At 42.2% G+C, this 13230-nt stretch overlaps 1 protein-coding gene and 1 long non-coding RNA gene across 2 annotated transcripts; one reads left to right on the forward strand and one right to left on the reverse strand.

Moving 5' to 3' along the window:
* Positions 1-2205: 2205 nt before the first annotated feature.
* LOC119499257 lies at positions 2206-12259 on the forward strand. The gene is made up of 2 exons (XM_037788526.1): positions 2206-4000; positions 10354-12259. The coding sequence occupies exons 1-2, from the start codon at positions 2330-2332 to the stop codon at positions 12085-12087; spliced, it is 3405 nt and encodes a 1134-aa protein (XP_037644454.1). The 5' UTR covers positions 2206-2329; the 3' UTR covers positions 12088-12259.
* LOC119498225 lies at positions 5606-6985 on the reverse strand. Its single transcript, XR_005209091.1, has 2 exons — positions 6943-6985; positions 5606-6744 (listed from the first exon to the last, which is right to left on the reverse strand). It is a non-coding gene; the product is annotated as an uncharacterized LOC119498225 (long non-coding RNA).
* Positions 12260-13230: the final 971 nt, after the last annotated feature.

The raw sequence follows: 13230 nt of genomic DNA on the forward strand, positions 1-13230 counted from the left end.
GCTGTAATGTTAAAAAAAAACTTTATTTTCCTCATACTGTCTGTCTGAATATACCTGTATTTACCCTCTGCCTGAAATGCTCCGTTTTAGTGCATTTCAATGGAATTGCGTTGCTAGGCAACAGCTTGGGTCCATGTTTACTTCCTGTCAGCTGATGTTATTTACATCCACTACAACAGGAAATAAACTGGGACACATTTAGAATGTTTATGTTTAAAACTGTAATGGTCTAAATATTGTATATTTGTGACATCACAAATGGACAGAAATCCTAACGGCTTGTTTCAAATGCACAATTTCTGAATAGGGGCTGTGTGTATTTCTCCGTTGATTGAGCGTTTTGATAGTTTAACAGTATTAATTTAGCACTTAAACCTGTTTTATAATATAAAAAGACATGAAAATCTCACTTTTTATAATATAGGACCTTTAAAGAGTGAAAATAACAAAATAATAAGTACACTGTAACAGCATTTTATGTTAAACTTTTGATTTTACCTTTAACTCCCAGAAAAGAAAAATGAATGAATGAATTTTGAATTTGCCCCTCTGGTGTGAACTTAGCATGTGAAACTCTGGCATAAAATAATATTCATAATTTTTCAACAAGCCCAGTGGAAATAAAACTTTCTGAACACGGTGTAGAAACAAGTGTTGAGCGTATCGTCAGAGGAATAATACGAGCTGAAGTGGAAAAAAAGACCGTTCTTTTATCAGTATGTGGGGGAAAGAAGTTGGCATTTGTATTCAATATGTGAACTTATGATTGTGTTCAATAACTATGATAACAAAATCCTCATGTCACAACTTTCCTTCAATGTTTCTGTTGTTATCAAAGTTTTGAGCCGGCCTGGAAATAAGTTATGTTACCTTTTAGTTTTAATCCTGTTTCATACTGTGTAAAAACATCATTAGTTTGTAAATTACAGTTTATTTTATTATATTTCCTTTCATTTTATGTCTTTCTTGTTTTCACATGCTCTGCATAATCTCATTTGTGTTTTAGTTCTGTGTTTTTTACTCTGTGTATTGTGTGTGTAGAAGTGTCTTTCTTGCAGAATGAAACCAAACGAACCGCATTGCTGCTATTTTGAGGTTGATAGTAACTTAAGTTAATATTTTGCATTGAACAATGTTTAGATTATACGCAGGGACGTTTATATTCCTGGAGCTTTAAATGATTTCTATTTCTATATCTAAGAAGACGATTTATGGACGAAACAGGAATTGTGTCATGTGCCTCACCTGCTGATTGCTAATTGGGAAGCACACCTGTGGCAGTCTGGAGAAGTCAGGTCTATAAAGTGAAGTGAGTCAGTTGCTCTCTGTTTGCCCAGAGAGAGGTCAGTAGAGCTGACACGTCGGCCTCTTGACAAACAAGTTTTCATGAACTGGCGGAGTTAAACTATCACTTTTTGACACCAATGCACAAAATATTAAAAACACCTTGACATTGAGAGACAATTTAGTTGGATGTAGATGAAGCTAAAAATCATCAACGCTAGATAATATAAAAGTTCTCTAAGAAGGGATTCATCAGAATGAAATGAGAACAACATAAAGAACAGAATATTTTGACATTTTGAGGAATAATTCAAAATGACTGACCGTATGAAAGGATATGTTCATTCCTATTTAACTTATGTAGTGTTTTTTTTTTTTTGCTTTTTTTGAAGGGGTTTTGTTACAGTACAACTATATAAAGTCGAGGTCTGTCTGAGCATATAATAAACGGCCACTGTGGGACGCCGACTGCTGCGTTTGACTGATTTGTCTGCGTATACCTGATTTAAATAAAAGTTATTTGATTTTGAAACTTGAAACTCACGTCTCGGCCCCATCTCTTTATGAAGGAACTTGTGTGATTTGGTTGGGTTGTTCTCTGGGTGAAATTCCCAGAGTGGCGTTGTCGGGTTCTAATAGCATGCGTTTCTGCTAAGTGCCCGGGTTACATAATAATTATGAATTTTGTAATGGAGTTACAAGAGATAACCCCTCCCTCCTCTTCCTGCTCTCAGACACAGCCAGTATGTCCCAGTTGTATGTATACTGCATGCAACAGTACGTACTTTGTAAGGGCAGCTGCAGTGTGCTAAAAGTAAAAAGTAAAAGTATGTGATTTGGGACGTAGTCAGTCGTGCTGCTCCTCGTCCTGGAATGAAGCAAAACTTGATAACCCGGTCTATTTATTTCCTTGTTCCCTCCCCTTCAGATCAACAATTTGAAGGTGGGTGTAACCAACATAACACATGATGATTAGATCAGAGCTCAAACTAGTGTCGGTTCTCAGGAGGTGAAACTCAGACAGTCGTTGCTACTGAGAGGTGAAATGGCGCAGAAAGGAGTTCAGCTGGACCAGGAAACAATCTCTTGTTCGATCTGTCTGGATCTACTGAAGGATCCGGTGGCTACTCCCTGTGGACACAGCTACTGCATGAACTGCATTAAAGGCTTCTGGGATGGAGAGGATGAGAAGAAGATCTACAGCTGCCCTCAGTGTAGGCAGACCTTCACAACGAGGCCTGTCCTGATGAAAAACACCATAATATCAGATTTAGTGGAGGAACTGAAGAAGACCGGACTCCAAGCTGCTCCTGCTGATCACTGCTATGCTGGACCTGAAGATGTGGCCTGTGATGTCTGCACTGGTAGGAAACTGAAAGCCTTCAAGTCCTGTCTGGTGTGTCTGGCCTCTTACTGTGAGAAACACCTCCAGCCTCATTATGACTCAGCTCCGTTCAAGAAACACAAGCTGGTGGAGCCCTCCAACAAGCTCCAGGAGAACATCTGCTCTCGTCACGATGAGGTGATGAAGATTTTCTGTCGTACTGATCAGCAGTGTATCTGTTATCTCTGCTTAATGGATGAACATAAAGGACACGACACCGTCTCAGCTGCAGCAGAAAGGACCGAGAGGCAGAGAGAGCTGGAGGTGAGTCGACTCAACATCCAGCAGACGATCCAGGACAGAGAGAAAGATGTGAAGCTGCTCCAACAGGAGGTGGAGGCTGTCAATCGCTCTGCTGATAAAGCAGTGGAGGACAGTGAGAAGATCTTCACCGAGCTGATCCGTCTCATGGAGAAAAGAAGCTGTGATGTGAAGCAGCAGGTCAGATCCCAGCAGAAAAGCGAAGTGAGTCGAGTCAAAGAGCTTCAGGAGAAGCAGGAGCAGGAGATCACTGAGCTGAAGAGGAGAGACGCTGAGCTGAAGCTGCTGTCACACACAGAGGATCACAGCCAGTTTCTACTCAACTACCCCTCACTGTCACCACTCAGTGAATCTACACACTCATCCAGCATCAATATCCGTCCTCTGAGATACTTTGAGGACGTGACGGCGGCTGTGTCAGAAGTCAGAGATAAACTACAGGACGTTCTGAGAGAGAAATGGACAAACGTCTCACAGACAGTGACTGAAGTGGATGTTTTACTGCCACAACCAGAGCCCAAGACCAGAGCTGGATTCTTACAGTATTCACGAGAAATCACACTGGATCCAAACACAGCATACCCACGGCTGTTATTATCTGAGGGGAACAGAAAAGCAACATTTATGAGACAACAACAGTCTTATTCTAGTCACCCAGACAGATTCACTGTATTTAATCAGGTCCTGAGTAGAGAGAGTCTGACTGGACGTTGTTACTGGGAGGTGGAGTGGAGAGGGGGAGGAGTTTATGTAGCAGTCGCATACAAGAGTATCGGGAGAGCAGGGGGGTGGGATGAATGTGGATTTGGATACAATGACAAATCTTGGGCGTTACGTTGTGTCCAAAAAAGATATATATTTTGGTACACCAATGTCCACACCCCCGTCTCAGGTCCTCGGTCCTCCAGAGTAGGAGTGTACCTGGATCACAGTGCAGGTATTCTGTCCTTCTACAGCGTCTCTGAAACCATGACTCTCCTCCACAGAGTCCAGACCACATTCACTGAGCCTCTCTATGCTGGACTTAGGTTTAATTATTATGATGTCACTGCTGAGTTGTGTAAACTGAAATAGACAGAAGTCATTTAAGGGTTAAATTCTGTGTTTTAACTCTTAAACTTATCTGGTGTCCATCATTGTTGCTGCAGAGCTGATTTTTCTTTTCATGTCTTCACTGCGTCAGCGCCCAGCAGCAGAGCTACGCTTCCGCCATTTTGGACTGAAAGCGACTACCGGACGCCAGAAAAACGTCCGCCTACAAAGTGACATACAAAAGTAAAACTAAATTATTTCTATTCTATTGTCACATTTTACCAAAACGGCCGGTGTTGAACTATAAAATATTATTAATATAAGAAGCGTTTTCAGTCCAAAATGGCGGCGGCTGTTGTCAAAAAAGCAGCAGAGTTGCGTCTCTTTGCTTGTACACTCTTTGCTTTGACATCTTCTCATGAGTTGTTCTGTAAATGTGTGAGTGTCTTCAGGTGGCGCTCCTTCCTGTGTCTGTTTCACTGTTCATGATGATCTTTGTTCACCTGAACTGATATTTCTCTGCATGAAAATGTAAACTTCTCTGTGCTCTAAATGTTTGATGAATATTTGTATATATATATATATGTGTGTGTGTGTGTGTTGTTGTTGTTTCTCTTCCACTGCACGGGTCTTAAAGGAAGGTCTAGTGATTTATTTCTTATCATAGATATTCTGTTCTCACTACTTTTTGTAAAGATATCTAGAGTCACATTTATTTGTTGGGCAGACTAAATGTTGTCGTCCAGATCGACGTACAAACGAGATACTGAGATGTTTAATGAAACTGTAATTATCATGATCATAATCAATAAGGAAATCATTATTCTCTGTTACATCGCTGAGATTCTGCTCAAACAAACTGATTGTGTGGATGAAAATGAATCTGTACGTGAAATCATTGAAACGAGTCATTTAACAGACTTTACTGATGGGATGTGTGAACAAACTGAAGGTTTCTATAATCAATAAACAAGAATGAACTAAGTCTTTTCTTCCTGTCTTTTTTCCAGGGTATCATACAAAGCTCCAGGCTGCTTTGGATCAGGATGACGTCCTGAAATTGAACCATTTTGTCACAAATGCTTCAAAGTAGATCGTTAAATATGAAGAAAAATGATTATAAAGCCATTTAAATATTTCAGGACAGTTTAGTTTGATAACTCCCTGTTGTCAGTCAGCTGTTTGTAACCAGTCAAAGAACAGAATTTGTTGTGAAATCACACCGGATCCAAACTTATTTGGTGTTCATGGTATTTAACCTCCAAATCACTATTCCAATGCATAGTCTGTTTATTTTTTTCTCAGAATCATCTTGTAGTGTTTAGCTGTAAAATGAAAATGTTTGTGACCCGGCAGTCATGTTGAGATCTGTTGAGGAAATACCAAGCACCGCCCACCAGCCGGAGCACAGCCAATAGGAACGCTCTCTCTCGCGTCACGGGCTAGATGTTTTAAAGACTGAAAACAGAGCCATGAGGAGGAGCAGAAGTCTAGTTTTCTCTCAGAACACTTGAATTATAATATGCTGAAAGGTTATTATGTGATTTTTGTGATGATGATACAAACAAACGTGTTGCCTACTGAAGCCCTCAAACACTGGAAAATATTGTTGATGAAAAAACCTTAAATAAAGATCAGCTTTTATTTTGTTTGGTTGTTTTTTAATGGAGATATCAGACTTTCCATCCTCCAACCCAGAGAGAAAGAGGAAAAAAAAACAGAAAATTAAAAATACAAGTTATTAAAAAAAAAAAAAAATCATTTTGAGGAACACTCCAAACTACTAAACACAAACTTTTTGAACTCAAAAAGACAGAAACAAAAAAAAAAAAAATTGTAGACAGTCTTCTTTTTAGTTACAAATTAAAACAGGGAAAAGCATAGTTTTCACATAAACATCTGTTTTAAACGTTTGATTCTGGTGGTTGTGAGGGTTTTTCTTCCTCTTGGGGGGGGTGAATGTGTCTGAGAAGTACACGGAGCTCAATCCGTTGCAGGAAATAGACCAAGCCGCTCAATGTGTACTTCCTTTGACCCGAGGGAATAAAAACTTTATAGACTATGTGCGAGAGCTGCATCTTTTTGTCCATGAAGTCTCTTTACGATGAGCTCGAGAAAGTGTGCAGCGTGTTTGTACATATGTGTGTGTGTGTGTGTGTTTTGTGTGGTCCGACAGTCTCGATGCTTCCCATCCTTTTGTTGTCCATCTCCACAGAAATACACTCCTCTGAACCAGTCAGTAAGGAAGAAAAAAACACAACAAAAACATAGCCAGAAACCAGCTGAATCCAGTCTGTCAGCCAATCAGTCTATCAACTGTGTGTTTGTGGTCACTTGTCCCCCCCCCCCCAAGCAGTTTGTGTTGATCCAGTTTCAGTTTGTGACCATAAATACACGAAGACTCCACCGCTGGTACAGCTAGTCCACAGTTAAAGCTCCGAGGTGGAACAGCAAACGCGTTACTGTCTGTCTGCTCATTCCAGAGCAGCGAAAACCAGTAGATCAGCTCAGCAAACATCTTCTGCTGCCCGGTGGTCCAGCCAGTCCAGCCGACCCAAGGTAAACTACAGGACCTCCGACAGCAGAGAATGAGGGTCAGAAGGGGAGGGGGGGGACTGAGGGAGAAAGAGAGGGTTATATGAAGAGGGCTAGAGACGGAGACAGAGAGAGAGAGAGAGAGAGAGAGAGAGAGAGAAAGCACAAAGAGACCAGGGTTTCTCTCTCGTCTTCATTTGTGTCTCTGGAGAGCTTTCCTCTTCCTCCTCTTGAAGAAACAGCAGCACCTGCAACACACAAAGCATCATTAACAGACATGAAATCAATTGGGATGTGAGAGAGTGATCATTTTTCATTTTCATTAAAGAAACACAGTAAAATGATTATGGTTTGATTTTTGCGGGGACCAAACAGAGATGTTTTCTTAAAGCGGCAGTAGGCAGTATATTTGTGTTGGCATCATTGGGCAAAAATTGCATAATAACCTTTCAGCATATTGTAATTCAAGTGTTCTGAGAGACTTCTGCACCTCCTCATGGCTCTGTTTTCAGACTTTAGAAAATCTAACCCGTGACGGGAGACTTTGGCCAATCACAGGTCACTTCAGAGAGAGAGCGTTCCTATTGGCTGTTCATTCAACAGAGGCAGCTGTCAATCACAAACTCCAATCAGACGGTCAAACTAGGCAGCGCTGATGAAATATGAATCAATATTCTGTTACTGTGATGCCTATTTCTCTCCTCAAATGTTTTCAGAATCATCTTGTAGTGAACTGTTTAGCTGGAAAATGAGAAAGTTTGTGACCCGGCAGCCACGTTGAGATCATTTCTCATTTGACTTACTCATTGGAAATCAATTAACAACACAAAACAATGACACATATTGTCCAGAAACCCTCACAGGTACTGCATTTAAAACAGACTAAAATCATAACATGGCAAACAAAAAACAGCTGTCAGTGTGTCAGTGTGATGACTTGACTATGACTTGCCCCAAACTGCATGTGATTATCATAAAGTGGGCATGTCTGTAAAGGGGAGACTCGTGGGTACCCATAGAACCCATTTACATTCACATATCTGGAGGTCAGAGGTCAAGGGACCCCTTTGAAAATGGCCATGACAGTTTTTCCTCGCCAAAGTTTGGAGCGTTATTTAACCTCCTTCACGACAAGCTAGTATGACATGGTTGGTACCGATGGATTCATCAGGTTTTCTAGCTTCATGATACCAGTATCTTCACTCTAGCTTTAAAACTGAGCACGGTACAATCTAAAAAATTGCAAGTTGCGTTAATATATTAAAGAAATTAGTGGTGTTAAAACAAATTTCCGTTATCGCGTTAACTTTAACAGCCTTTAAATACATTCAAAGAAGAAGAAAATCACCAACTTATATAATTCCCCGTCTATGTAAAAAGTGGTTTAAATCTCAAGTAATATTCCAGGAATGCCCTGACTTATGACTGTCTCTGGTGAAGGACACTGTTTATCTACTGTCAATCTAAAATGGTCGTGGATGAAGTCACTTTCTGACCTCCAGAGCAGAAAATAATAATAATAAATGTTGACAAAAACCTAAAAACAGAGTGCTTCTGAAGAATGAGAGCGTCAGAGAGAGAACAAGCTGACTTTTTGGACTGTCAGCATATTGTTAAAGTAGCCTGGGCCTCGAATGGGAAGCGTGGAAAGGGCGGAGCCTGTGGACACGTACCATTAGACCAACTTCTGTAATCACAAGATTATTAACAAACCACGGCTCAACAAGTTGCTTCCGTGACTCTCCCCACAACTTCCTGTGGTTTAGTCATTCTGTTTACTCTAAAAAGCAGTGCTTTAGGAGGTGTTGACTTTGCCGCCTGACGCGACTCACCGCCTCTGGAAACGCCCAGGGACCGTTTTACACTAACTGTTGTCGATTAAAAATAAAGAGATTCAGCAACTGCATGGCTTATTTCTCGCCTCAGATGTTTTCAGAAAAACATTTCGGGGAACTATTTTCGTGAAATAAGAGAAAAAAGTTTACAAACGAGCCGCCATGTTGGTTCCGGTTTGAAAGCTGGGAGCAGCAGCCCACGGAGGGAAAGTGTTCGTCCAATCAGGTGGGGAGAGCCTTGTTTCTAGTGGCAGCCCATCAAAGGTTGCGTCACCTCGTGATAAAAAACGCCCCTGTGGACACGTACCATCCGTGTCTCGTATTGCGCCGCCACGCTACCAGAATGCATTTCACAGCTGCTTACACAGACAATGAATAGGAAGCGTGGACATGTACCAGGAGCGTCACGACCACCGCTCCTCATTTGCATTAAGTTGAGGTCCAGGCTACTTTACACAAATCATGGGCGTCTGACGTGTCTCGCGCGCCTCTGGAAACTCCCGAGAAACTTGGCTGTGATTGGTGCGTTGGAGTGTCCTGCAGTGGGGTCGTCTGTATTCAGCTCCCCATTGGTTGAACTCATCACCTGGAGGTGAGAAATGGGGGAGGGATGAGTACAGGCGTGCCAACGTCCGATATTGGTGGGACAACAATTAAAAAAGACTTGCATTACGTCCACACTAAGGCAGATGAATCTGAAAACTTATGTGAAAAATGCACCAAAACAACTGAGAGGCAGATAAAAGTCTCTTCTTGTGAGAGCCCAGTTACTGTGCTGAGTCTCAGCTAGTTAAACGTCCATCTGCGTCCTGCTCTCCATCCTCACAGAGGAGAAGACTGTTTTCAAATGTAGCCAGCTTAATGTGGACGTGGTCTTAAAAATAGTCCATAAGAGCTGTGACCTCCGGGGAAGCCTCACACCTCCACAGATACAGCCATTGTCAACATTCATTTTGCTGCCATGCAAAATAGCGACACCTCTGCGTCATGACTTAAAACAAAAAGCAACGACGACTTTGTGGCCTTGAAACTGTTTAACTTCACTCTTTAACAGCAGCCGCTCTGACATCATTCATATGCTAGTACAGTCCTGCTGCACCTGTTTTTAGTTCCTGTACACATTTCACCTATTTTCCTTTTTCTTTTGAATATTTCCCATCCCTTCAGTGCGCCTGTCATGCCTGAAATATGTTTGTTTGTTTTTTTTCCCCAAAATGGCAATTTTGTTAAAATGAAAAATTATGCAGTAAAACAATGGCTTATGAGATTTCTTAAAAACAATCCCTGCAGCCTCAGGAGTGTGTGTAATGTGTCACTAGTCTGTCTGTAAACGGCTGCCCGTACAGCAGTCCGTTGCCCACACCGGGTTTCTGTCCCGGGTGAGGAAGACTTTATGAGAAATGTGGAGCCATCACCAAAGCCTGAGGAGCCAAGAAATATTTCACAACTGAAAGCTGAAATGTTTTCAAATGTGGAGCAGGTTTGAACCGAGGCTCCGTTTGTAAATGAGGAAACATACTGTGCGTTCCAATACTCATACTACCATACTACTTAGTATGCCAGAAAAAAATATTTTTCATGTCCCAATACATAGTATGTCAAAATGCAGTATGCCAAAGCTACCAGGATGTCCTACTACATCTGGTCACATTTTACAGAATGAAAGCCAGCATGCTTTTCTGGCTGTTCTGACCCACAATCCTCTGCACAGCAGATATATGAGCAAGAGGGTCAAAGTTCAAAGCAAAGTAGTATGTCCCGATACTGCATGTAACAGTACGTACTTTGTAAGGGCAGCTGCATGGACTAAAAGTAAAAAGGAAAAGTATGTGATTTGGGACGTAGTCAGTCGTGCTGCTCCTCGTCCTGGAATGAATCACAGCTTGTTAACTCCTCCCTCCTCTTCCTGCTCTCAAACACAGACAGCTCCACTGTCCATTTACTTCCTTGTTCCCTCCCCTTCAGATCTACAGTTTGAAGGAGGGTGTAACCAACATAACACATGATGATTACGTCAGAGCTCAAACTAGTGTCGGTTCTCAGGAAGTGAAACTCAGACAGTCGTTGCTACTAAGAGGTGAAATGGCGCAGAAAGGAGTTCAGCTGGACCAGGAAGCAATCTCTTGTTCCATCTGTCTGGATCTACTGAAGGATCCGGTGACTACTTCCTGTGGACACAGCTACTGCATGAACTGTATTAAAGGCTTCTGGGATGGAGAGGATGAGAAGAAGATCTACAGCTGCCCTCAGTGTAGGCAGACCTTCACACCGAGGCCTGTCCTGATGAAAAACACCATAATATCAGATTTAGTGGAGGAACTGAAGAAGACCGGACTCCAAGCTGCTCCTGCTGATCACTGCTATGCTGGACCTGAAGATGTGGCCTGTGATGTCTGCACTGGGAGGAAACTGAAAGCCTTCAAGTCCTGTCTGGTGTGTCTGGCCTCTTACTGTGAGAAACACCTCCAGCCTCATTATGACTCAGCTCCGTTCAAGAAACACAAGCTGGTGGAGCCCTCCAAGAAGCTCCAGGAGAACATCTGCTCTCGTCACGATGAGGTGATGAAGATTTTCTGTCGTACTGATCAGCAGTGTATCTGTTATCTCTGCTTAATGGATGAACATAAAGGCCACGACACCGTCTCAGCTGCAGCAGAAAGGACCGAGAGGCAGAGAGAGCTGGAGGTGAGTCGACTCAGCATCCAGCAGAGGATCCAGGACAGAGAGAAAGATGTGAAGCTGCTCCAACAGGAGGTGGAGGCTGTCAATCGCTCTGCTGATAAAGCAGTGGAGGACAGTGAGAAGATCTTCACCGAGCTGATCCGTCTCATGGAGAAAAGAAGCTGTGATGTGAAGCAGCAGGTCAGATCCCAGCAGAAAAGTGAAGTGAGTCGAGTCAAAGAGCTTCAGGAGAAGCTGGAGCAGGAGATCACTGAGCTGAAGAGGAGAGACGCTGAGCTGAAGCTGCTGGTACACACAGAGGATCACGGCCAGTTTCTGCTCCACTACCCCTCACTGTCACCACTCAGTGAATCTACACACTCATCCAGCATCAATATCCGTCCTCTGAGCTACTTTGAGGACGTGACGGCGGCTGTGTCAGAAATCAGAGATAAACTACAGGACGTTCTGAGAGAGAAATGGACAAACGTCTCACAACCAGTGACTGAAGTGGATGTTTTACTGCCACAACCAGAGCCCAAGACCAGAGCTGGATTCTTAAAGTATTCACGAGAAATCACACTGGATCCAAACACAGCATACACAGAGCTGTTATTATCTGAGGGGAACAGAAAAGCAACATACGTGAAACAACAACAGTCTTATTCTAGTCACCCAGACAGATTCACTGGATGGGAACAGGTCCTGAGTAGAGAGAGTCTGACTGGACGTTGTTACTGGGAGGTGGAGTGGAGAGGGGGAGGAGTTTATGTAGCAGTCGCATACAAGAGTATCAGGAGAGCAGGGTGGGTGAATGAATGTGTGTTTGGATACAATGACAAATCTTGGGCGTTATATTGTGACCAAAACAGTTATATATTTTTTTACAACAATGTCGAAACCCCCGTCTCAGGTCCTCTGTCCTCCAGAGTAGGAGTGTACCTGGATCACAGTGCAGGTATTCTGTCCTTCTACAGCGTCTCTGAAACCATGACTCTCCTCCACAGAGTCCAGACCACATTCACTGAGCCTCTCTATGCTGGACTTGGGCTTTATTATGATGATACCACTGCTGAGTTGTGTAAACTGAAATAGACAGAAGTGTTCACGTTTTCTGGGGATTGTGTCAGCGGTTCATTGAATCATTACATCGTGCTGTTGTTTATGTTTGTTTAAGTTACGCTACGTTGTGCTTCGTATTGTGTTACCGTGCATTCACACCAAGCAAGAAGCAAATTAGCAAGCCACACGTCGCTATTGTGGTATAAACCCAAAATAAACAGACTGTGCTGTGATTTAATTGCAAAAAACGGATAAAAATGATGCCGAAATAACGACATTATGATGTTGATTGGTAAAAAGACCGAATTCATGCTTTGTCAGGTCTGTCCGTAAGACGACGAGCAAACAACTTTTTAAATGCTTGTTTTCTGAACGGAGTTCGGATCGATCACTGCCAGGCTATGCTAACATTGTAGCTGCTCCATTAACACTCCATCTAGGAATAAACACAGCAGCAACAACGTCAGTGATGACATCAACTTTGTAACTATGTATATATTGTTACACATCACTTATATGATGAATGCTTTTGATACACATGCTTTAATATAAAACTGAAATACTTTTAACTCTTGTTGCTGCAGAGCTGATTTTTCTTTTCATGTCTTCACTGCTCAGAGATCAGCTGTCAATCAAACATTACGGGCTCTACTTTGACCAAAGAACGTTTATTACCAAGAAGTGAAGTCAATTGTTTGTTCCATTGTCACATTGTCACATTTTACCAAAACGGCCGGTGTTGAACACTAAAATATTATGAATATAAGAAGTGTTTTCAGTCCAAAATGGCGGCAGCGGCTGTTGTCAAAAAAGCAGCAGAGTTGCGTCTCTTTGCTTCTACACTCTTTGCTTTGACATCTTCTCATGAGTTGTTCTGTAAATGTGTGAGTGTCTTCAGGTGGCGCTCCTTCCTGTGTCTGTTTCACTGCTCATGATGATCTTTGTTCACCTGAACTGATATTTCTCTGCATGAAAATGTAAACTTCTCTGTGCTCTAAATGTTTGATGAATATTTGTATATATATGTGTGTGTGTGTGTGTGTGTTGTTGTTTCTCTTCCACTGCACGGGGCTTAAAGGAAGGTCTAGTGATTTATTTCTTATCATAGATATTCTGTTCTCACCACTTTTTGTAAAGATATCTAGAGTCACATTTATTTGTTGGGCAGACTAAATG

The sequence above is a fragment of the Sebastes umbrosus genome, chromosome 12, assembly GCF_015220745.1.
Source record: "Sebastes umbrosus isolate fSebUmb1 chromosome 12, fSebUmb1.pri, whole genome shotgun sequence".
In the NCBI taxonomy this organism is placed as follows: Eukaryota; Metazoa; Chordata; class Actinopteri; order Perciformes; family Sebastidae; genus Sebastes; species Sebastes umbrosus.